General features: G+C 36.3%; 1 protein-coding gene across 3 annotated transcripts in view; it reads right to left on the bottom strand.

Annotated features, from left to right (window-relative positions):
- fam13a (family with sequence similarity 13 member A) overlaps positions 1-25,369 on the bottom strand; it is a 68,473-nt gene that overhangs the window by 21,065 nt on the left and 22,039 nt on the right. For all 3 annotated transcript variants that reach the window (XM_079813154.1, XM_079813153.1, XM_079813152.1), the window contains exons 8-13: positions 22,685-22,777; positions 19,877-20,100; positions 10,314-10,355; positions 6,366-6,407; positions 6,027-6,194; positions 4,424-4,580 (exon numbers count right to left, since the gene is read on the bottom strand). In XM_079813154.1, the coding sequence (XP_079669280.1) occupies positions 4,424-4,580; positions 6,027-6,194; positions 6,366-6,407; positions 10,314-10,355; positions 19,877-20,100; positions 22,685-22,777 (726 nt within the window). The remainder of the gene's footprint in view (positions 1-4,423; positions 4,581-6,026; positions 6,195-6,365; positions 6,408-10,313; positions 10,356-19,876; positions 20,101-22,684; positions 22,778-25,369) is intronic.

Genomic DNA, 25,369 nt, shown 5'->3' on the forward strand with positions numbered 1-25,369 from the left:
AAATGCCTTGTTGATGCTAGAGGTCAGAGGAGAATGGGCCGACTGATTCAAGCTGATAGAAGAGCAACTTTGACTGAAATAACCACATGTTACAACCGAGGTATGCAGCAAAGCATTTGTGAAGCCACAACACGCACAACCTTGAGGCGGATGGGCTACAACAGCAGAAGACCCCACCGGGTACACCTCATCTCCACTACAAATAGGAAAAAAAAGGCTACAATTTGCACGAGCTCAGTAAAATTGGACAGTTGAAGACTGGAAAAATGTTGCCTGGTCTGATGAGTCTCGATTTCTGTTGAGACATTCAGATGGTAGAGTCAGAATTTGGCGTAAACAGAATGAGAACATGGATCCATCATGCCTTGTTACCACTGTGCAGGCTGGTGGTGGTGGTGTAATGGTGTGGGGGATGTTTTCTTGGCACACTTTAGGCCCCTTAGTGCCAATTGGCCATCGTTTAAATGCCACGGCCTACCTGAGCATTGTTTCTGACCATGTCCATCCCTTTATGACCACCATGTACCCATCCTCTGATGGCTACTTCCAGCCGGATAATGCACCATGTCACAAAGCTCGAATCATTTCAAATTGGTTTCTTGAACATGACAATGAGTTCACTGTACTAAAATGGCCCCCACAGTCACCAGATCTCAACCCAATAGAGCATCTTTGGTATGTGGTGGAACTGGAGCTTCGTGCCCTGGATGTGCATCCCACAAATCTCCATCAACTGCAAGATGCTATCCTATCAATATGGGCCAACATTTCTAAAGAATGCTTTCAGCACCTTGTTGAATCAATGCCACATAGAATTAAGGCAGTTCTGAAGGCGAAAGGGGGTCAAACACAGTATTAGTATGGTGTTCCTAATAATCCTTTAGGTGAGTGTATGTTTGATTATGCCATCTGAATGCTTAAAATTGATCAGGAGAATGCACGTTATTGTACATGTGAGTTAATCGCCGTTCTAAACTAATGCATATTGCATACATTGTAACGCACACATAGCTCGCAGAGATCGTGCGAGCCACACAATTAATCATTCAGTAGCGCAGAAATGTATTGTCAACAATGTTCCGCAATAAAATAGCTTAGAAACAGAAAAGTTCTAGCATACATTTCTTGATAACTAAAACCCACAGCCTCACTATTAGTAGAGAGATGCTGCCAGGAAGAATCCACATGCAATCGCTCTCTCACTAATGCATTCATATAAATGTAATATTTACTGTATCTGATTCAAAACGAGCAGATATCTGTGAGAAATATAACGACCCAAAGGCAAAAGTATTGATAAACAAAAGCTGTTATGTAGGAGCAATAATCTTTTAGGCAGCTCTGTGTCATATGCCATAGCTGTGCACAGAAAAAACCCAGCGTTCGCCTCTCAGCTCGAGGTTCAGGCTTATTTGTTCATTAATGACATTTTGACATCGACGCGACTTTCATCACATAAATGTCGTTCAACCCCTAGTTGGTTTGTGTTTTCATATGTATTAACTCAATATTACTGGGGGTTTTTTACACTATGGTAAGGTTTTAATGTCGTGTAAGCTGACGTCTTCGTCTTGTATTGTGTTAGTTCAGCAAAATCATTTGCTGAAGTCTATTTCATATATAGATAATCATACATGTGTCTAATTAAGGGTGCAGACGCAGTCAACTTGCTCTCAAGTGTTCACGGACCGGATTCGACCGTTTCAATATGGCGGACGGCTTCCGAATAACAGCCTATAGAAACAGCTGCTAATGATGAAGGATCTATCTATGGTTAGAAGCTCCGGTTCCCATAGATTCAAGATCAAGATTCAAGAGTTTTATTTGTCACATACACAGTTATATACACAATATACAACTGGCAGTGAAATGTAAACAGGTCCGCTCCATGGACAGTGCAAATAACAGTTACAAGAAATTAAATAGAAATAGAATAAAGTTAGAATAAAAAGTATTAACATAAGTAGAATTATAAATAAATCAAGTAAAAGATAAAAATAGGAAATAAGATAAAAATAAAAATATAAAAAATATGTGGATGATAAGTGAGATAAACTGTAGACTTAAAAATAAGTGGTTAACATAAAATATATAATATGTATATATAAAGAAGTATAATGTGCAAGGTTTATTACAGGTTGTTACGCAGTAACAATAGGGACGTAAAGTAAAGTGCAGTGCAATTGCAGTATGTGGATGTTAATGTTGAAAGACCGTATGTTTATGCGTGTGCGGGGGTGAAGTGAGTCACGTGACTGAGTTCAGGAGTCTGATGGCCTGGGGGAAGAAACTCCTCCTGAGTCTTTCAGTCTTTGCCATCAGGCTACGGAAGCGCTTACCAGATGGCAGCAGGGTGAAGTGAGAGTTTGCAGGGTGATTAATGTCTCTGATGATTTTAGTAGCTCTACCTCTGCAGCGTTTGGTGAAGATGTCCTGCAGAGACGGGAGAGCTGAGCCTGAGATGCGCTCGGATAAGCGCACCAATACTGTTAGAAACCTGAGACTCAGGACTGCACATGCGCATTGGCTGGTCTAGCCTGAAAAATAAGCTTTTTATCGCTATTTGAGCTTAAAGGTCCCGTTTTTCGTGTTTTTTTGAAGCTTTGATTTTGTTTACAGTGTGCAATATAACATGTGTTCATGTTTCATGTGTAAAAAAAAACAGTATTTTTCACACAATTTACTTATCTGTATACTGCTGTTTTCACTGTCCTCAAAACGGCCTGAGAATTTCCTCGTTCTATGAAGTCCCTCCTTCAGAAACACGTAACGAGTTCTGATTGTGCCAGCGGTTCCCGTGTTGTGAATCGACAGCAGCTTAGCGCACATTGCCCGGGAAGGTCACGCCTCTTACCATAACGGGGAGATGCATGTGCTCAAACTACAGCCCCTGAAGGCCAAACAAAGGTGATTTGACTCCGGGATGAAAATAACAGCGTCTGAACGACATGGCGACAAACGCAACCGAACCGAACGCAACACTTCCTCTTCTCCACGAGGGAGCAACAAGACCACGCCCCCTTTTTCGCGTATTCTTGTGGGCGGAGGTTAGTCGACAAACTGCTCTACTGACGTCATTAAAGCAGGATGTACAGGGATGTAGTCCTAACCAGCCGTTCGCTGTAGGCTTTGAAAGGGAACTTCTGTTAAATAAAATATCTCGCTTGGCATTGAACTTTGAGCTTTATAATTTTACAGGTATTATATATGCTCTAACAGCAACATTACACACTAACTAAAGTTTGAAAAATGGGATCACAAAGAACAGGACCTTTAAGAAACAACATTTATGGGACAGTTCATGTCAGATTTTGTTGCTTATTTGAAATGTTAAAATGTTATTTAATTTCAGGATTCCCCGATTCAAATAAATAGGACTTGGTCTTGGATGCCTGAAATAGCTGCAAATATAGCCGCAGAGTGAACAGAATTTCCTTGAAAGCGACTTTGATGGGACCCATTGACTTTCATTGTATCAAATTAATACATAAATAAATAAATTACTGATGCAATTTTCAAAACATTTAAATATATTTTGCGTTTCATAGAAAAAAAAAGTCTAAAATGTTTGGAATGACGATGGAGAGTAAAAATTATAATTTTATTGGTGAGCTAAATTTAAATAAATGAAATAAATGTGTTAACATTAGTTAATACATTAGGTATCATGACCTAGAATTCATCAATATTGGTTAAAGTCAATTACATATAGTAATACCTTTTTAACATTTCAATTTGCATAAATGTATATATTAGTTGTACATTAATGAACATGAATAACAATATTAAAAATTAACATGAACCTAGATTAACAAATGCTGTAAAACGTTGTTAGTTACTGCATTAGCTAACATGAATGAGCAACGTATTTTTTTTAAAGTATTTATTAAACTTTCTTAATGTTAGTTAGTAAACATTGAATTGTTCATTGTGTGCTCATGTTTGTTCATTTAAATATTTATTAGTAAATGTAGAAATTACCATTGACTAAGATTAATAAATGCTGTAGAAGTATAGTTCATTGTTAGCTCATGTTAACTAATGTGAACAAATGAAACCTTATTGCAAAATGTTACCGCATTAACTAATGATAACAATTTTATCTTATTATAAAGTGAGTGTTTAAATTATTTATTCATATTTATTTATTAGGGGCAAATGATTTGTCAAAACACCCTTTGGAAAACCTCCAGATGGTTTTTAAGCAGTTGCATGTCTGTAGTCGAAACAACCTATTTAAATATTTTAATGCCTGCCAAAAAAAAAAAAAAAAAGTACATTGCGGGACAAGTGTACATTACTAAATTGAAAACTTTGGGTGGTTTGTTGAAATCACTAACCCTTAGTAAGAGCAATAGTAATAGCGATGCTTGCAAAAAGACAAAGAGAAGGCCATGGAGACTAGACTTAAAATCAGACTTACAGTGGGGGCGTCCTGGTTGTCAGAGAGCTCAGTCAGTGTGGGACTGTGTTTGGGCTTCCTGTTTCTCTGAGCCTCGTGTGGCAGCAGACGACGCCCGTCACCCTCCTCTGTGACCCTCACACCCGGAGACGGGATGTTCTCTTTATCACCCTCGACCCTGAGAAAGACACAGTTCACTTTCAGGCACCACAGAATGAAGAGAGATGAGACAAGGACTTCATGTGCTTGTCCTTTACTCAAGGGATGAAATCCTAAGAGCAAAACCGAAGCCTGTCGCTGTGATACCTCACCTACTGAAAGCAGACGGGACTATTTATTTACAACTGTGTAACACAGCACAACTGTTGAGCCACTAATCTAATGTTTTCAGTGTCTCTGTGGATAGTTCGCTTGGAGTTTGTGTCAACAGGATTAGTTTGATCTCTCTGAGATCCAGCCATCAACGACCCAAACTGGAATGGAAATGAGAGTGGATGATAGATTCATAAAAATAAACATCGAACACATTTTTTTGCTTGAATCACTGTGATTATATGGGATTAACTAAACAAATTTGTTAGGCTAAAATTAGCTATAGGTCGATATACATTATATTAGGTAGGCCGATTAGTTAGTAGATATTTAACCATCTGATATATTCATATTCAGCGTCAGCTGCAGAAAGCTGGACATCCTTGTTTGTGGATAAAGCAGATTTTCAAAAAAAATTCTGTTTTATTTATTTTAGTGCTTTCAAATCGATGAGAAATCGTGATTAATCGCATCCAAAATATAAGTTCATGTTTACATAATATGTATGTGTGTGTACTGTGTATAATTATTATGTATATATATAAATACACACACACACATGCATGTATATATTTAAGAAATGTGTTATGTTTATATATAAAATATTTATATATGATATAAATTATATAAATAAATCTACAGTATGTATATATATATATATATATATATGCAAATTATCCTTAAATATATACACATGAATGTGTGTGTGTATTTATATATACATAATAATTACACAGTACACACACATATATATTATGTAAACATGAACTTTTATTTTGGATTAATCGATTTGACAGCACTAATGTATTTTTAAAACATTTTTACATTTGATATTCAATTTAATAATTGTTAAATGTACGTTTTCTGTGCATCTTATCATCATCTTATGATGATTTCTTATTAATTAATAAATTAATTGAAAAAAGTTGTGCTGCTTTCTTTTCAGTCATTTTCTATCAGTTTAATGGATCCTTACTGAATAAAAGAACTAAAATCTTACTGGCCGCAAACTTTTCAATGGTAGTATAATATATTCTAGTCATCTCAATGCTCAATCAGTTTTATTCAGTTGTGGATTTATATCAGAGATATAACCTATAATCGCAATCGCACCAAACAACGTGCTAATTGTTGTGGGAGTGGCTGTAAAGACTGACATCACAGATGTAAATTGCAGCGAAACGGCTGATGAAGCAGTTTTGATCAACGTTGATTAGAATAAATACTAATCATTCTATAATGACTTGGACAACTGGTTACCCACAGCACAGACAAGCTAGCATGCTGTACTTCAGGATTAACCTGCTCCTACCTGAAGCTCTGCTCCTGTTCTCGTAGATGTCTCCTCCTCTCTCGGGCCGTTGTCCCAGGAGATGAAAGGTGGGCGGTCGGATCCAAGCCCTCTGAACTCTGACCTGTGTGCATGTGTGTGTTGAAGAGGTGCTGCTCGACCGCTGAGCGAATGGTCTTCTCCAGAAAACTGGGCAGAGAGAGAGAGAGAGAGAGAGAGAGAGAGAGAGAGAGAGATGTTAATGTTCAAATGATGATTGCTTTAATTACATGAACAATGGGACTCTTCTGTCTGGAAGACTGACTAATCATTGATTCAAATAATTGAATTGTCATATTACGGCACTGTGTAATCACTTACTTTGTTAAGTCAGGTCTGCAGTGTCCAGGAGAGATCTGGGAGCTAAAGAGAACAACATATTAAAGAAGAGACAAAATAATGAATTATTAAGCTTTAATAAAAGCCAATAGAGGCCCAAAACACTGGATTGCAATTTTCGAAATATTATAATACAATTTTAAGTCATAAATGTTTGGAACGACTTGATGGTGAGTACAATTATTAGATTTTTTGGGTTTTGCATCAGTTTTATACAATTAATCTTTTTCTAATGAGAAATTTTAAATAAATAAATACAATTAATAACCAGATTTTTGAATATTCTAAAAGTGAACGTGCAAACTCGCTGCCACTATGCTAGGGTGTTTTGGGTGGTTGTCAGGGCGTTGCTAAGGTGTTGCTAAGGTGTCTAGAGTAGTTTCAGGGAATTACTAGTGTGTTCTGGGAGATTTCTGATAAGTTCTGATATGCAGATTCAGTGCTTTTTCTCAGAAAAAGAACAGCATTTATTTGAATTAGATTTTTTTGCAACAATTTAACAATCTTTACTTTCACTTTTGATCAATTTAATGGATCTTTGCCAAATAAAAGTTTTTTATGTATTCATACTGACCCAAACGTTTGAATGGTACTATACATTTATGTATACAGTTACTCTAGTCAACTCAATGTGTTTCCTGTTAATCAGGTTTAATCAGTTGTAAACTGATATCAGAGATACACAACCTGCAGTATCACACACAATCACAACAAAATACTTGCTAATTGAGGTGGTTTCAGTTGATGCTTGCCTCAGCATCAAAAAATAACACAATTCTGCATCGAAATGATGCCCTGCATCCAAATACAGCATAAATATTACACAGAAACTATTTTAAACTTTTCTTTGCAGGCTACAATACATTTTGGACCACTAAAGTGAGTACTGTAATTGAGTTTGGGACTTTAGGGAGCTGTAATATATTTTTGAACCATTGTCGTTGTTTTTTCAGACAATGCCTTCATGTTGCACTGAATAGAACACAGCACTGTACACATTGTTTTGAAGCCAGGAAATCTCCCATTGGATTACTGACCTAATCTGACCATCCAAATCAGAAAAACAAATATGATTTACCTAATCTAAATGCTCTTACACTGCAAAGAAAGTTCCAGAAAATTACTCCATGGTCAAAAATAGCAGCATTATCTTTTGGATCCGGAAATACTCCAGACACAACAGTTATGTCCTTCCCAGCAGCGCTCTCAGGGTCAGAGCCAGTTAACCACTCACAGCTGACTACTCGCTATTTAAACACCATGAGTGAGTAAACAATTTTCTCCGTATTGAGCGGTATCAAAAGGAATGACCACTAGATGCGAACGTAGATGCTATTAAAGGCAGGCAATAATATGTCAGTGAGAACTGTTAAGCTAAAGATGATCTGATGAGGTCTGTCGGTCCTGCATTTCTCAGCGGTCAAAGGTTGAGGGCTCCAAGGGCGAGGACTGAGCAGAAGCTGGCACTAAAACTAGTCTGCTACCTTAGTCATTTCTTCCATACCGTCATCTCCCAAATCTAGTTCACAGCAGTGGGCAAAACAGGAGGGAACCAAACTAGCAGTGCTAACAGAAAACAGGTGCAAAATTCAAGATCTGCATGTCACCCGAAAAAAAAAACAAAAAAAACATGGCATTTCAATGTCATTTTACATTTTAAAGGGATAGTTGACCAAAAATTAAAAGACTGTCATTGTTTACTCACCCGCAACATGTTCCCGAACATGTATGAGTTTCTCTCTTCTGCTGACCACAAAAGAAGATATTTTGAAGAATGTCGGTAACCAAACAGTTGATGGGCAGAAGAAAGAAACGCATACAGGTTTGGAACAACTTGAGTGTGAATAAATAATGACAGGCTTCTCATTTTTGGGTTAACTATCCCTTTAAAATGTAAAATGACTTTGAAATGCCATGTTTTTATTTGGTCGTTTTTCAAGGAATAACATATCATCAATATAAGCTTCATGTTGCAGGGCAGATACGGAATGTGCCTCTTGCCATTTGCACACACACACACACACACACACACACGCACGTGTGTGTGTGTGTTGGTGTGTTTTCTCCATTAGGACAACTGATGGAGTTATGGTTTCCTTGCCACTGTCACCTTTGGCTTGGCTTGCTCAGTTGGGGACACAAAATGTTCCACTAAATATCCAAATAAATCAAATTATTAAACTAAATTAACCATATAAACTAAATTACTGATCTAATTACTGATCTAATGCCCACATTGTCACTGTATGATAATTGAAATGAGCTGATGACATCACCGTTTTCTCCAGAGCGGCTATACGGCCGAATAAAATTCTGTTGTATTATTTTCCTGTTTAACACTGTGAAGCTGCTTTGAAACAATCTGCATTGTAAAAATATAATAATAATGTATAAATATAGTTGACTTGACTTGACTTGAGTGTGTGGATTACATTACACTACCATAAAATTTGGGATTTTTGTGAAAGAAATTAATACTTTTATTCTGCAAGGATGCATCACATTGATCAAAAATTACAGTTTGTGCAGTACTGTGTAAAAGTCTTAGGTACGTTAGTATTTTAACAAAAACTGGTTTTAATCCAGTTATTAATATATTTTTCTGTTTCTTCATGTTTTTTGGTGAGAATATGAGCGTGCCTTAGACTTTTGCACAGTACTGTACATTTAAAATGTTACAAAAGTTTTCTATTTCAAATAAATGCTGTTCTTTTTAAATATTCAACTTAAAATCCATAACAATATTAAGCAGCACCACTGTTTTTAACACTAATAATAATAATAATAATAATAATACATGTTTAATGAACACCAAATCAGCATAATAGAATGATTTCTGAAGGATAATGTGATGAAAAAATTATATTCAAAATATATTCAAATAGAAAATGGTTATTTTAAATTGTAATAATATTTCATAATATTACTGTCCTTAATGTATTTTTGAATTAACACAGCCTTAGTTAGCATCTTTCAACATAAAAATAAATCTTAAAAAATAAATCTCATTCAATAGATATAACCTTTTGTTGCAGTAGAAAACTCAAGAACTATAAAAAACAGCTAAAATGATTTATTCACTGACTGACATCTCAGGCCTGAGAAAACACACTTCAATCATCTATATATAACCAATATAAGAGGTTAAAGGTTACAGAAAACACACTAGTATATTATATTTATTTGCTTGCATTCCTTTATGAAAGCAAGTGCAGTGGAGTAACAATAAAAGACATTAGCAAAGTGGTTGGCTAAAACCTCAACACTGTATATAAAACAGATCAATTCCTTTTATTTTATAAAGTCATACGCGTTGGTAACGATATGAGGGTAAGTATATAATAAAGAGGATTTCTATTTCTGTGTGAACTGTTCCTTTAAGGCTCTCTGCTCATGTTCACAGCACCAGTGCCAGAGAGAGTGTGAGCGTCCGCAGCGCGAGGGCTGGGTTGGGTAAACTATGTGATGGGAAATGTGTGAAGGGTCAGTTGCTATGGTACGAGAGGGGACCTGAGCTGATGCAATGAGTCAACACATGAAGGAACCGAGAAAACAACCACAGGAGAGGTTTGTTTTGACCTGTTGGCTACCAGATTCATCACGCTCAGACTGTCCTCAACCAGAAACCATTAGCAGCTGTCCCTGACGTGACGCTAAGTGGATTTCAGCTTTTTGAGCGATCATTTGCGCACATGTAAAAGATTTGTGACATTTAGTTTACTACCACAACTCACGCAGCTGAATCTTAATGTACAAAACAAACACAAAGTTGTTGTCAAATCTGAGAGTGAAAAGTAAGACCTTGTTCCCTGGTTTGCACAATAAAACAACATCCGTTTTGAGATTTTATAAAAAGTCCATTCACACCACTAAAACAACATGTTTTTCAGCAGCAGGAAGAAGTGTGAGTGAAAGTGTGACTGGTCATACCTGATATAAAAAGGAGATATTGGTCTTTCATCTTCTTGGAGGCTGCAATGGAGAAAAAACAGGTCAGAATCACCGAACGGCACAATCTACACATATCTGGTATTTGCCAGAGTAAACCAAACCGTTTTTGCAGCACATGGTCAGAGTGTCTAGGAGTGCCTATTGTTTGGTGAACAATGAACACGTAGTGCTGCAGTTCAGAGCTATTGTTTGACTTGTCTCCAGTAATTACTACAGCTGGAAAGAACCGTATCCACTCTACATGCTGGAGTCCGGCCAACAAAACAAGATGAGCTCAGGAGTGGATGTTCCACAGACTCAGATTTGTTGGGAATTAATATCGTTGTGGGGAACAAAACAATCCACATCTCCAGGAAACCAGTGGGACTGCATTAGCATCAATAAACAATGGCTAATATAGTCACGTTATAGTAGCTGAATGGCCCCGGAATCTTTTTTTTGTTTTGCTTTTTGAGAAGACTATCAGTAGAATGGACTAAAAAATGGTCAAATATGTTAAAGACCCCCCTGTGGTGAAAATCAAGTTTTTAATGTTTATATCTATGTTTAATGCTTTCAGTCAGCACCATTGCTGAGTATTTTCTCCTCAAAACTGCAGTGAACCAAAGACTGTTGCTGCGTCCCAATTCGCCTACTTATACTACGTGCTAAAAGTATGTACTCTTTTTGTGAAGAAAAAGTACATACTTTTGAGTGTGTAGCAGAGGAGTGTGCAAGCTTTGGGACATATTACTTCGTCATCTTTAACGGACTCTGTTACGTGCATCCCGTTTAAACTGCCCTGTCAATCATCGTCACAGTTCAAATCCCCACTTTCAATTTAATTTCCTACCGTATCTGAGAGAAATGTAGTCGCTCGTTGATCTGCCTTTCGTGGGTCTTTAATGCAGAGACTCCTCTCATGTGTTTGCAAAGTTAATGGCCAAACGTATCATACGTTCTCAATGCTGCTGAAGGAGAAATATAATGTGGATAATATTGAATAAATATCTTTTCGTCAGGTTAAATACTGATAATTGCTCACTCAAACCACTTTATCTAATCCTCTCCACTTAACCGTCAGACTCGCGTAACCGTCATGTTTGTAGTTTTTTGACACTTTTTATCCGCGTTTGTAGTTCTAATCGAATCCTCGTCCATCTCGCAATGGGTTGTGGGCAATATCAGCCGTTAGAGTGCGCATCGATCTGCACTTCGGATTCTGACCGGAAATAGTAGCTAAACCATCCGGGAATCTTTGGAATACTTTTTTCAACATACTACGATTTGGGACATACTAATTCTTTTTTCGAGTACTATTTAGTACGGATAGTATGCGAATTGGGACGCAGCAAGTCTCAAAAACACGTTTTTAAATCGCAGGTGTTTCTGACGTCACAAACTACCTTGTAACCAATCAGGTCAACGTGTGGGCGGGCTTTAGCATTATCACCATTACTATGGTCTGACGCAGGAGAGTCTCAAGAGAAGCCAGGTTATCCCGGCTTATTTTTCTGTTGATATGAAAAATGATGTGCATTTAACAATATAGCGGGCAAATTATTTATATATGATGTATATTATGATGAACTATATGCCTTTGACTTTTTATGATGTTCAAGCGGTTCTAAGGATACTGAAGGGTGACTGAGATGGCGAACGGGAACATGGTTTGTGTAACACTAGCAACACATTACTAGCTGTTTGATAATGTAGTCTAATTTGCATATTTATGAATTTGCATATACTAAATTAAGCAAGGGTGTAAAGTTACATTAAGGCATGACATTTTTTTTCACAGGAAAAAACATGTAAATTTGTAATTTTGGTGAAGATGAGTTTTATGAGTTTATCATCCAGGTGGAGATGCTGCACATTGGTGGTGGTTGAGGAGATTCCCCCCTTCTATGCAAAGCACTTTGAGTGCCTAGGAAACCGCTATATAAATGTAACTAATTATTATTATTATTATTTTAAGGGATGCAATTATTGACTACAGGCGGACTTTAAAATGAAGCAGGGAGTATTACACACAAAAATATAATTAATAATTAATATAATAATATAATATAATATAATTAATATAATATAATATAATATAATATAATATAATATAATATAATATAATATAATATAATTAATATAATATAATATAATATAATATAATACAATACAATATAATATAATATAATATATATAATATAATATAATATAATATAATATAATATAATATAATATAATATAATATAATATAGTATAATATAATATAATTAATATAATATAATATATAATTTCCTTTTTTTGAAAACATTTTATTTTTCCATTTTTACAACACAATGATAACCAATTATGAGATACAAGAAAATTTTAATCTGAATCAGTATTTTTCACTTTTTGTAGTAATATCATCGAAAACAAAATAAAAGTTAAATAAGATAAGACAAAAATATAAAGATAAAAGATCCAATTTAATTACCGGTACTTGATCTAAATTGACATATAGTGCGCAATGTGAGTCATTTTATATTATATTATATTATATTATATTATATTATATTATATTATATTATATTATATTATATTATATTATATTATATTATATTATATTATATTATATTATATTATATTAATTATATATAATGTCTATATTATATAAACGTATATATTTAAAAATGTCTTGCATAAGAATTTATCTGAGACTAGGGATGAAACGGTATGGAAATTTAACATCACGATTATAGTGACCCAAATTATCACGGTTATCAATATTGTCACGGTTTTGTTCAAACGAAATGAAAGTGTTCAAAAAGAACAGATGCACACACTTAAAACATTTCAACAAGTTTTATATTTGAAATTCAACAAATAACTAAAGCAGCTCTAAGCACTTTTTTAAGCTAGATTCTGTGGGATTTCCTTCCTTAATGGCCATCATCAATAGCAACGCATAACGCATAAATAATAATAATTTGTCGTAAATATAATCTCTAATATTATCACTGTAAATATATTCCCAAGCAATATTCTCATCAGTGTTCTATCAGACACATTTAAATCTAGCATATTTTGTGTTAGAGCCCAAACAGTATCCTAGTGAAATAATGCATATCCATATTTCCATATGATTTGACAGTTTATTTTATTAAATATCAAAATGTGTGCATCATACCTGACACCTAGATGAACACTTTACAGTCTTTTTATGACTGTCATTCTCTTCAAATGCTTTTGAAGTTTGAAACGTGTATAACGTTACAAATGTTTTATGTAACTTTACAGACGGTCCCTAAATTCGCCAGCGTTATGCCAGTCATATCAGATGCGCTGTGGTTCTGCTGTGTTTTTTTTAAACCATTTTCGCTGCTGAAATAGAACAAAAGCAGTCATCCACTGTATGATGAATGAATCTCCTGCGTACAACACACGTTTATCTCTGCTTTGAGTGCAGATTTCAGCGTGTGAGAGCGGCGCGCGCTCTGAACAAAACTCCGCTAATCTGAACGCCTCTGATTATGAGATATTGCATTCATAAACTCAATAGAAGCACGTGTAAGTGCTTATAATGCGCAACGCGATTATAACAGATGGCTTTTGAGAAGACTATTATAAGTTCAACAGCCAGAGTGGCTAGTGTGCAGCCGAAATAACGTTACACTCGCAAATGGCGGTTGTTAATGTCAAACCCTGATTATTATCCCTTAAATGTCACCCTAGTCTTGTCTGAATTTGTTCGTTCGCTTCACGTTATTATTTCCCAGACGTAGGTTTGGTATTGAGGTCAAAGTCCACTTGCCTTGGGTTCGCAGATTTGAAGTGTTTTCCCGATTACAGCGACTTTCTTCCGGCATGTTTGCAGACAGGGTGACCATCTTAGATTAAGTTTCCCTCAGGACTTTTGTAAAAGCCAAAATATGACCACGCCTCAGATTTGGTCCTTTTAGAAGGCAGAACAATCCCCCGAGTGCTGTCACTGCTTTCTGCCATTTCTCCTCATTCAGAAAACAGCGGTGCGCCAGACTGACGCTGACTGGACAAGATTTACCGCGAGTTTTCACAACCGTGATAATCACACGCGGTTTTAATGATAATAAAATTTTATACGATATTACTAACCGTCACTAAATTTTATCGTGGTTTATCGTGAAACCGGTAATCGTTTCATCCCTATCTGAGACACAAAACTAAAGATATCTTGGATGTTTATATATTTAACTGGAAATTAAATATGTGTCTAGCACATTTACATGGAGCTGTAAAAGGCACAGCCCTCTTCTTTTACAGGGTTCGTTGAAAATTGAAATGAAAATTCTGTCATTAATTACTCACCCTCATGTCTCTCCAAACCTGTAAGACTTTTGTTCATCTTCGCAAAGCTCTCAGATCAGAAAATATCTTCATTTGTGTTCTGAAGATGAACGAAGGTCTTACAGGTTTGGAATGACATAAATGACAGAATTTTCATTTTTGGTTGAACTAACCCTTTAAAAGATACACGTACAAAAACAGCATGTTTTTGCCTCTACCTAGAAAGGGGCATTTTGGGCAGGGGATAATAAATTATCTTGTGGTATTTTGAGCTGAAACATCACATTCTGGGGACATCTGAGACTTATATTACATCTAAGGGGCATAATAGGTCCCCTTTAAGACACTTCTTTTCAATGTAGCTGAAAGCATGATCAAATAATCCAAAATATTTCATAAACAAACATGGAAGGAGCAAGGGATTTGAACAACTTGAGGATGTACATTCAAATTGTGTAAAAATCTGTGTAACTGTCTGTGAGAGTAAATTATTGTTATAATCCATATAATTGCTACGTTTGGATTGTGTTAAAAAAAAAAAAACACTGGAAAATGTAGGGATCATTGAAAAGTTCATTGAGTGAGTTGGCATGCACTGTTCAGCAGTACGTGCGACATTACCATGAGCGCTGTTGAAAGGTGTGTGTGTGTGTGTGTGTGTCAAAAGGAAAGTAAATAATCGGAGAGTTGGCCACACTAAAATCACAACCGTCCAATACAAAGGATTTAGGCCATATTCACAAAGGGAAAAAAATAATATAGTCCATTTGGCTCCAAACAGCTCATGAATCACATGATTACCAAACAAAGTTCTTGTGCAGTTGTGCGTTTATCAGGGCGATTCCCTTTTGTTGTAAAATTTGAAATTCCCATCTCACTGCAAAGCCTACTAATAATTAGGGTACTGCACATACCTGAAAAGACATTTCGCAAGATTTCTTGGAGAATCTGAATAAAAGGGAAATATTTTTCCACTTCACTGGAGCTCTTAAGTGGTGTTACACAGTCTGACAAGGGTATTAAAATAATGACTGCCGTCATGAATTACAAAACGGAAATCCTGCTTAGCCACCACCTCCCTGAGTGAACAACAGGCCCTTTTACTGAGCTTTTGTTCTGTAAGAAATTATGGAAAATTACTTGGCTACATCAAGCTCAATTGTAATGATCATTACTTATCACAGTTTAAAGCAATGCATTCATCTACAGATTCCTTATTGCACAAGAACCACAATAATTTTTACTAGCCTAAATACATTCTTGAGGTGTATATGCTGATAATTCTACAGCAGTCACAAAGGTATGCTGTTGTTTAATATTTGGCACAAAGGCGAGATTGCTGGATTGCTATTCCTTTCAAAGACCCACAGGAAGATGCAAGGTCCACATATACGTACGGAAAATGACAGCAAGCTGACAAGACAGCTGGATCAACTGGAAAACTGTACCGTTTTCAGAATTCCAGGGTTAATTATTGGAAGGCTGACTTGTTGGATGAAATATTATCTCATCATCATTTTATGCCACAATTCACATGCTGCTGCCAAAATGATGTTTGCATTCACATAAAGTCAAGTTAAAGTCAGCATGAAACAGATAATCTTTTCTTCCCTATAGTGTGATGTTTATCCAAGTGGAACGGCTTCGCGAATAGTAGGGGTGTAACGGTACACGTATTCGTCAGAACCGTTTCGGTACAGGGCTTTCGGTTCGGTGCACGTGTGTACCAATCTTTAAGGCGTGTCAGTTCAAGTAGCCCCGCACGATCAATCACCTCTTCCTAAAGAATAAACATGAATGAACATCTGAAGGTATGTTGAGGATACATTACACCTTATTGTCACGTAACATATGTGGTGTTATCGGTCAATCAGTGTTTCAGCGGCGGAAAGACCTCAATATAACTGCGTGTAAACTAAACAAGGTCATGTAGCATCACGTTTTCCACTGTTTCCATTCAATATCCATAGAATTTTATTCACCAAAGAAATCAACTCTTTCACTAAATATATGCTCTATATTAGCCGTTATATTCATTATATTCTACTTAACCTGATTTCTTGATCATTTCATGTATGCTTCAATAAACCTGTCATGAAAATGACAGACACTGTGTATAAATTATTATATTTCAACAACGAATTGGAGAAAAAACTAATTTATTATTAGATTTGCAAAAATGCCTTATGTGAAGTTTACATGTTTGCATACTATGTTATTTGAGTGTTATACCTAAAAATAAATAGCAACTGAATTCTGGCTAATGTTAACCTTTAATAGTAATGTGCAAGTAAGGGCTCCCTATAGTATACAGCAATATCTTCAATACATTTTTAGTTATAATTTAATTAATTTAAGGACAGACACTTTTTTATCAGTAAACCACTGTTTAATTAAAAAAACTGCTGTACCGAACCCGTACCGAACCGTGACTTCTAAACCGAGGTACATACCGAACCGTCAGTTTTGTGTTCCGTTACACCCCTAACGAACAGGGATGGGTATCGAGAACTAGTTCCATTTTAGAACAAGTTCCAAATTTCCCAGAACCAGTGATTCGATAAGAAATCGGCTTATCGGTTCCTGTGCACGCATTTTATTGTGATTTAAACCACTGCAGACACACACACACACGAGAAAGGCTTCTCATAGTGAATAGTGCGCGATAATGAATGGAGTTGTCTTCCTCGTCTTTTTGCACAGCACACAAATTAACAAATACATCGGTTATGTCTTAAAGGGCACCTATTATGCAATGTAATATTATGTAATATAACTCTCAAGTGTCCCCAGAGTGTGTATGTGAAGTTTCAGATCAAAATTCCTAACAGATCATTTAATATACCATTTTGAAAATGCCAATTTTTGGGTTTGAGAAAAATTAGCTGTTTTGTGTGTTTCCTTTAAATGGTATTGATGATCACCTCTATCGTATTTAAAGCCATATCACCCTCAACTTGAGCACACACACCCAACACATGCGCACAGAGAGCTGGATGACGGTGCGTCCGTGAGACTAGTTCTCTTTCATGTTATATTGCGATTAAACTGTCAAATGCACACACGGTTATGTCAGAAACACACAAAGTTCACATGTTATTTATGTCTGTATGCAGAAAGTACAGAAATCGCATGTGTATATTAGATCCGTGTTTTAAAGGGATAGTTCACCCAAAAATGAAAATTTGACATTTATCTGCTTACCCCCAGGCCATCCAAGATGTAGGTGTCTTCGTTTCTTCAGTAGAACACAAATGGAGATTTTTAACTTCAACCGTTGCAGTGTGTCACTCATAGAATGCATGTCAATGGGGTCTAATTCTATTAGAGTAAAAAAACATGCACAGACAACTTCAAATTAATCCATGCGGCTCGTGACGACACATTGATGTCTTAAGACACGAAACGATCGGTTTGTGCGATAAACCGAACAGTATTTATATCATTTTTTTACCTCAAATACAACACCATGTCCAACAGCCCTGAAAGCGCAGCACTTCCGGACAGGAAGGTCAATGTACCCGATCTAGTGTAGAGACATCACTTCCTGTGTGTGAGGTGCAATCTACAATAGATCGTGTACATTGACCTTCCTTTCCGCATGGATTCATTTGAAGTTGTCTGTCAATGTTTTTTTTACTCTAATAGAATTAGACCCCATTGACATGCATTCTATGAGTAACGGTTGAAGTTAAAAATCTCCATTTGTGTTCTACTGAAGAAACAAAGACACCTACACCTTGAATGGCCTGGGGTAAGCAGATAAATGTAAAATTTTCATTTTTGGGTGAACTATCCCTTTAAAGTGAAAGCAGTGTAATATACAGTACCTACTACTATATCTGCTGTTAATATTAATCAAACAACAAAAGATGAACAGAAAATCACTCACTGCTCTTGACTGAATAACTTTAGTAGCTTTAAAAAGAACACATTTCTTACATGAATGCTGCTGTTAAATGCTCTGGCGAGGAGATAAACATGGCGGACTGTGTACAGCTATACGGCAGTGTCATCAACACTCGTGGGCAGGGCCGAATCTGCAAACGGCTTGTTCTGAGACACTGCTTATGATTACAATTTCAGTATATGAATACCTGAAAATATGTATTTTAATCGTATCTTTGTTAAATTGTTTTTATTTGTGCAATTGCTAGTTTGTTTATATGTTGATTTTTGTTCATTGCATTCAGCTACAGTGAAATGTTTTGCAATAACACTTAAAAAATTTGAATGATATGGAATCGAAATTAGGAATCGATAAGAATCGAAACCGATAAACAGAATCCTTAAAATTCAAACGACCCTATTCACGAATAAGAAAAAATGTAGGGCGGGACTTAATTTTGTCCATGGGGATTTGATTGGATGGTTTTGGTTTGCTATTGGTCGATTCCATGTGAGTGACAGGATGCCCCGCCTTTGGGCCACTAAACACATCATCAGAGAAGAAAAGAGATGTTGCTGCAAGAGGGAGGGGAAGTTGTTTTGATTAAAGATTACAAGGCCATGTGAATTAAAAATATTGCCAAAAAAATATTTGATAATATTTTATATTTGATTTCATGGTGACTTTAATGTTGTCCCTAAATGGTAGAATAGAACCAGGTGTTGGGCTTGATAACATCAGCTGAAAAGTAAAGTCGTTTCAGAGGTGGAGTAAGTTATTATATTTTGTTGAAATATTATGAAGACAAACCTTTTTTTCCCCCATTGGAATAATGTGCTTTGATGACCATAACACCAATTGAATATTAGTTAGTCTGAGATGACATTTACCCCAGACAGTGTTACATAAGTGTGTCAGGTACAGAAACTCTAGCATCAATTTTTCTTATTGACATACCTTGTAGTGTGTGTAAACAAAAATCTATTTTTGGATTTTTGAAGTACATTTCAAACATGTTGCACTTGTATGAAAAACCAGTATCTGACAAAAGGCATAGTTTTCCCAAAAATGAAAATTGTGTCATCGTTTGACTAATATATTCCTATATAAAAATAAATTTACCCTGAAAAATATTTACTGGAGTAAAAAGACAACTAGCTTACTACAACTAGATTTTATATTAGAATTAACATGTCTCATATTAATGACTCTGCAAAACTAACATCTGGCAAAATAGAAAACAGTTATTAAAATGGTTAATATTTCACTTTTTGTGGATAAAATAAATGCAGCCATGGTTAGCATAAGAGACTTCTTTTAAAAACACGAAATCGCACTGACGCCAAACTTTTGAAAGGTATAAGCTGACCTGTTGAAGGTCTCTGTGGATGTGGCGGAGCTAACGGTCGGAGGGGTCAGATTCATGCCGTTAACACTGAGGTTGACGCTCCGGTCTGGACTGTGCAGATGAAACTGATCTCTAGTCCCCGAGCTTTTGTCTGGACGATGGGACAAAAGCCTGGACTCGGGATCTCCAGAGGGGGTCGGTTGAGGAAAAGACCTGGGCATTTCCTCCGTCTTTATCTTCTTCACCTGAAGGATACAAATCAAAAGAAAGATAAAGATAGAGGAACAGAGGGAGAATCTATGGATTTGTTTGATTACTGAAGGAAACACCCTAGGACTGACAAAGATAGCAATATAAATGCACGATAACAAGTAAAAGGTATTTATAAATATGTCACATAGGTGACACATATGTCTTACCTTGCTAAACGATAAAGGCTGTACACGCCGAAAACCAGTTGAATAAGTGTAAGAGGTAAAAAATCGGACCCGCACAAGAGCCAAGTCGAATTCAGATCGATTCATTGCCACTTAATGATGTCGAACAGCTAATTGACCATTAAATGAATAATACCTATGTATTATTGGTAAACAGACCTTAAACTATACTAAACCACTTGTATTAGCAGGACCGCAACAAATAATGGCACCATCATCCTGGGACTGCAGCTGCAAAACTGTGTTTGGCCAGAAGAGACTTTGAAATCTAAACTTTTGAGCATTGATTTTTGGAATAACAAGCCAATCTCTCACAGCAAAGCGGAAGAGATGACCACATTTACCTCACAGAGCAAATGAGATCATGCAACAAACTCACGTAACACAAAGACTACAACAGGATTAGATTGATCTTCAACCCACTTAGTCCTGAAGGCACAGACGGTCAGTAGGTAATGGCTTTGACTACGGTAAAGAGGACACTATCGATCGAGCACACGCGGGACCCATTTAAGGCACAGTAACTGAGTGAGATCTGGACATCGATACGCTAATGTGTTAATGATGCAAACCGCGCCGGAAAATCATTGTTTTAGTGAATTTAGTGGATTAAACGTCTTCGACTGACTTTTTATAGAAGGGTCGAAGCACTAACGTCATTGAACGTCACAAAGGCATTGTGTTGTGGTGTGATCTTTCAAGATGGTGGATGTAAATGAAAAGGTCACCCCACAAAGCAGTCATATGGCTTCAAAACACTCGGAATATAGTGCACAAACAATAAAGACTACTTTTAGGGTGCTTTTTCACCCCAGGTCTCATTGAATTACACTACCGTTCACAACTTCAACAGGTCAGTCAGCTGTGCATGAACATTAACTGGTGTGTGTGTCTGTGTGTGTCCTGGTAAACCCTATATTTTGGGGACAAAATGCCCCCACAAAGATGGCAATATCCAAAACTCTTGTCCATGTGGGGACATTTTTTGGTCCCCAGCTTTTAAATCATACCAAGTGTGTTTTTTTGAAAATGTACAAATGCAGACGTTTTGTGTGACGGGTAGGTTTAGGGGTAGGGTTAGCGTAAGGGGATAGAATATACAGTTTGCACAGTATAAAAATCATTATGTCTATGGAAAGTCCCCATAAAACATGGAAACCAGGGGCAGGGCTGCGTTCAGCCCTGACAAAACGTAAACAGAGCTGCGTTGAACACTCTGTTCTAATGACGCAAGAGTTGCAACTATGGCAGCTGAGAAGGCCATTCTTTGTGTTTTTTTCCAAATATTTTCGGAGCCTGATGAAATCGACATAAATACGTGTTTTATACTGCAAAATACGCTCGATGCAATCACATCGTCCAGTCCTTTTATTCACAGTCCAGAATAAAAGAGAACATCCCCATCCCATTTAATTAACTATTTTATCTCCTGGTAATCAATTCTAATTTAAATCATTTTATTTCTAGTTCTTTCTTTTTTTTTAATACCTTGTATTTTCTTTCTCATTTTTATGTAAAGCACTTAATTGACTTTGTGTATGAAATATGGTATATAAATAAACTTGCCTTGCAATGAAGCTAAAAATATAAACAACATTACCATGTTGATATGCTATATTTTTACTATAAAATGCTTACGACAATCATGTCCTCTAATATCTTCAATTGTTGCGTATACCGAGCTTCAGCAGACACATTTGTAAACTTTACTTGGACCCATTGTGCGAACTGTCTCTTTAATACCCCACGGTTTATATACATGTTGCTGCTGATTGGGCTGACATATTTGACACACCCACCAAACGAGAGAAAACGCATCTCAAACCCTGTTGCACACCGTTTCCAGGAAACATGTCGTTCAACCCGGAAACCGTGGCAAAACTTGAACCTGGTGTGTGTGAGTAACTGTGTAAAATAACTGTTTTCTACTTAATTATATTTCCATCACATGATCTTTCAGAAATCATTCTAATATGCTGATTTGCTGCTCAAGAAACATTTCTTATTATTATCATCAATGTGTGCTGCTTAATATTTTTGTTGAAACCATGATAAATAAAATTGTCCTCACGATTCTTTAATGAATAGAAAGTTCAATTGAACAGCATTTATTTGATATATAAATCTTATGTAAATCTTTACTGTCACTTTTGATCAATTTAATGTGCCCTTGCTGAAAACAAAAAAATGAATCAAAAAAGTACTGACCCCAAACTTTTGAAAGGTACAGAAATAGTTCCCTGAAAATAATGAAAATAATTATTCCGTTCAAAAACCGTAAGAATTTATGTCTTCTGAGTGACACAAAAGGTCAGTCTTTAAAGAATATGGTCGCTCTTTTCAATATATTGGAAAGTATACAAAATAAAACATTTCTTGCAGTGATTCTTACCTTCTTTTTTCTTGGCGTGGGTATAGGGTTTTCTGGACTTGACTCGCTTTCTCTTGATAGATCTGTATTGTCAGCAGAAGTGCACGGAGTGACCTAACGAAAACACCAAGTGATCAGTCAATCTTAACTGTATAGTTTTCATAAACAATACTTTGTTAAACTGTAAATTTTGGTTTTGATCATTTTGTCAAGTAACTTTTTTGTATTTACTTGGCTTTCATTCTACCTTGGATTCTGCTTGACATTCATTTTAATTTTTAAATGGGCGTTCTGCTTCCCTGCCAAGGTTCGGAGTGTGTTGTATTGCTATGCAGTTACTAGGGTGCCCTGGCTGTTTGCTTACTAGCCCAAACCAAAAAAAGCCCAACATCATGGCTTGCCTCCCTGCTTCAGTGTAAATCTATTGGATTTGTTTGCCAACTTTATCTCTCAGCAGACTTAGAAACAACAAGATGCATGATATAATTTATGTTCATAGCATGAACTGTGGGGAACTGGTTACAAACCAGTGTTTAACACGTAGGGTTAGGGGTGTGTTCTGTACAGATCTAGAAGGTTCTCTGCTGTCGCCTCTCATTGGTAGAAAGTCTTCCACTAACAAAACTGACTCACTAGTTACATTTTAACTTATAGACTTATGACCTATCAGGTTCACCTCCTCATTGATAACCAATCACCTTGACTGAACAGTAAACAAAACACACTAAACAAAGTATGTAAACATAAATAGAGTTGGTAGCTAAAATAGTGGTGTAGGGCTGTCAAATTAAAAATCAAATGTCCAATATTCATCAAATTTAAAATAAAAATTTACATCCATGTGCAAAAAAGGTGCATTCGAATTGAAGGTGTTTAGGAATTTTAGGTGTGTGTCAGGCAGCTTTATTAGTGGATGCAACGATGATGAAAGTGTCAGTGTTGCGTTTTAATGTTTTTGTTAGCCTATCCAGTTGAATCCACTAGATGTGCCGCTGCTGCGTTGATCATTCAAAACAATGCGGAGATGATCATGGTTACGTCAAAAGCGCAACCAAGCCGTTCACACACACAGAGCCATTTTCACACATTTTCTGCTCTGCTTTTCCATTGTTTTTCCATGCTCTAAATGGCAAGGCCGTAACCATGTCTTAGAGATTGAATGTAAAAATGATCAAAAAGTACTCTGTGAACAGCGATTCGGCTCTTTGTATTAAACTGCTTAAATACACGATGCTTTTCTGTTCATAATTGTTTATGCGATTTACAAAATGATATTAGATTCATAAATGTTAGTTTCAACTGTATTTTTTTTACAGACAGTCATGTTATTCAATTGCTTTGAATAAACAACTTTTTTGCCTAACCCTCAGAAGACAAGACAAAATATCAGGGCTGGGTATTGACACAAATTTCACAATTCGATTCGATTTCGATTCAATATCGATTATTTTGGATATATATCAGGTACAGTACATGGCAAATTTTCTAGGGGGTTTATGGACACGGGATATGAGTTTTCTGAGGTAAATGTGGCGTTACGTGACATTGTTCACAAGCTGTTTTACTGACGCCTTTCCGCAGTTGAAACTGATTGAGCGATTCCATGTGACATGATACGGATTTCGGTAAGATGTACTTTTACTACAATTTCAGATGCTCATTCATGTTTATTTCGTGCTGTAACTGGTATTAAAGCGGATACGTTCACGTGATCTGCGCGCCGCGGGGCGCGCTGCCGCTTTTCTTGAGTTGAGCCAGAGCAATCTCACACCACAGCGACAAAACTGTATTTATGTTTTTGAATTTCGTAATAAAATGGACGTAATTTGAAATCTGAGACTTTGTTTCATATCAATAGTAACAAAAGCGCAAAGCTTATTGCGATTTTTTGGATGGGAGGAGCGCTACAGTTTTTCGTTCATTCATCAACTGAAAACGGGATGACTAATCGATTCTTGGGATTTAACAATCAATATAGTTTCGTAAAAATGAGAATCGATTAAAATCGAGAATTCAATTTTTTTTTACCCAGCCCTACAAAATATGCCTTTTAAATTTGAATATTGGTAATATTTAAGTAAACATTTCCGATTTTGACAGCGCCTACAGTGCTGGTGAACGTGTGCACTCAAACATGCAGCACATTTTTGCACAACCTCAAAGATGCCCGAGACCATCCCAAAACAAAGTTCAAGTAAGCGTAGGACAATTGAGGTCTCTGTAACCCTTTGACCCTTGTTTACTGAAGTTTAATGATAAAAAAACATTTCCTTCATGTTTCTGTGACTGTGTCAGCTGATCATAACAATCAAAAATCAAATCATTAAACTTAATGACAAGTACACTGAAAGCCTCCAAAACAAGGAAATGTTCATGAGAGATAAGTTGTCTAATCAAACAAAGTCATTATGTTATAAAATAAGTCAATAAATAAAAGAAATATGCATCTCCTTTATCGCCTTGGTAAACAGGCCTGCTAAACTATCACTTGAAAATATTCAGCGTTGATGTCAAGAAATGTCCAGTGTATAAAGTTCTGTTTGTTTATGCTGGTTTTCCCAAAACAAAATTAGGTAATCCGAGCAAGCCAGTTCGTCTAGCGCTACGTGTTAAGCTGAATGATTTCATTGACCCCTTATGTAATTGGAAACGTCTCCGCGGTAGGAAGTGGTCTTATTTTTCATGAAAGTCACATCATGTATTTTT

Source organism: Gobio gobio (genome assembly GCF_949357685.1).
Source record: "Gobio gobio genome assembly, chromosome: 3".
NCBI classification, from domain to species: domain Eukaryota; kingdom Metazoa; phylum Chordata; class Actinopteri; order Cypriniformes; family Gobionidae; genus Gobio; species Gobio gobio.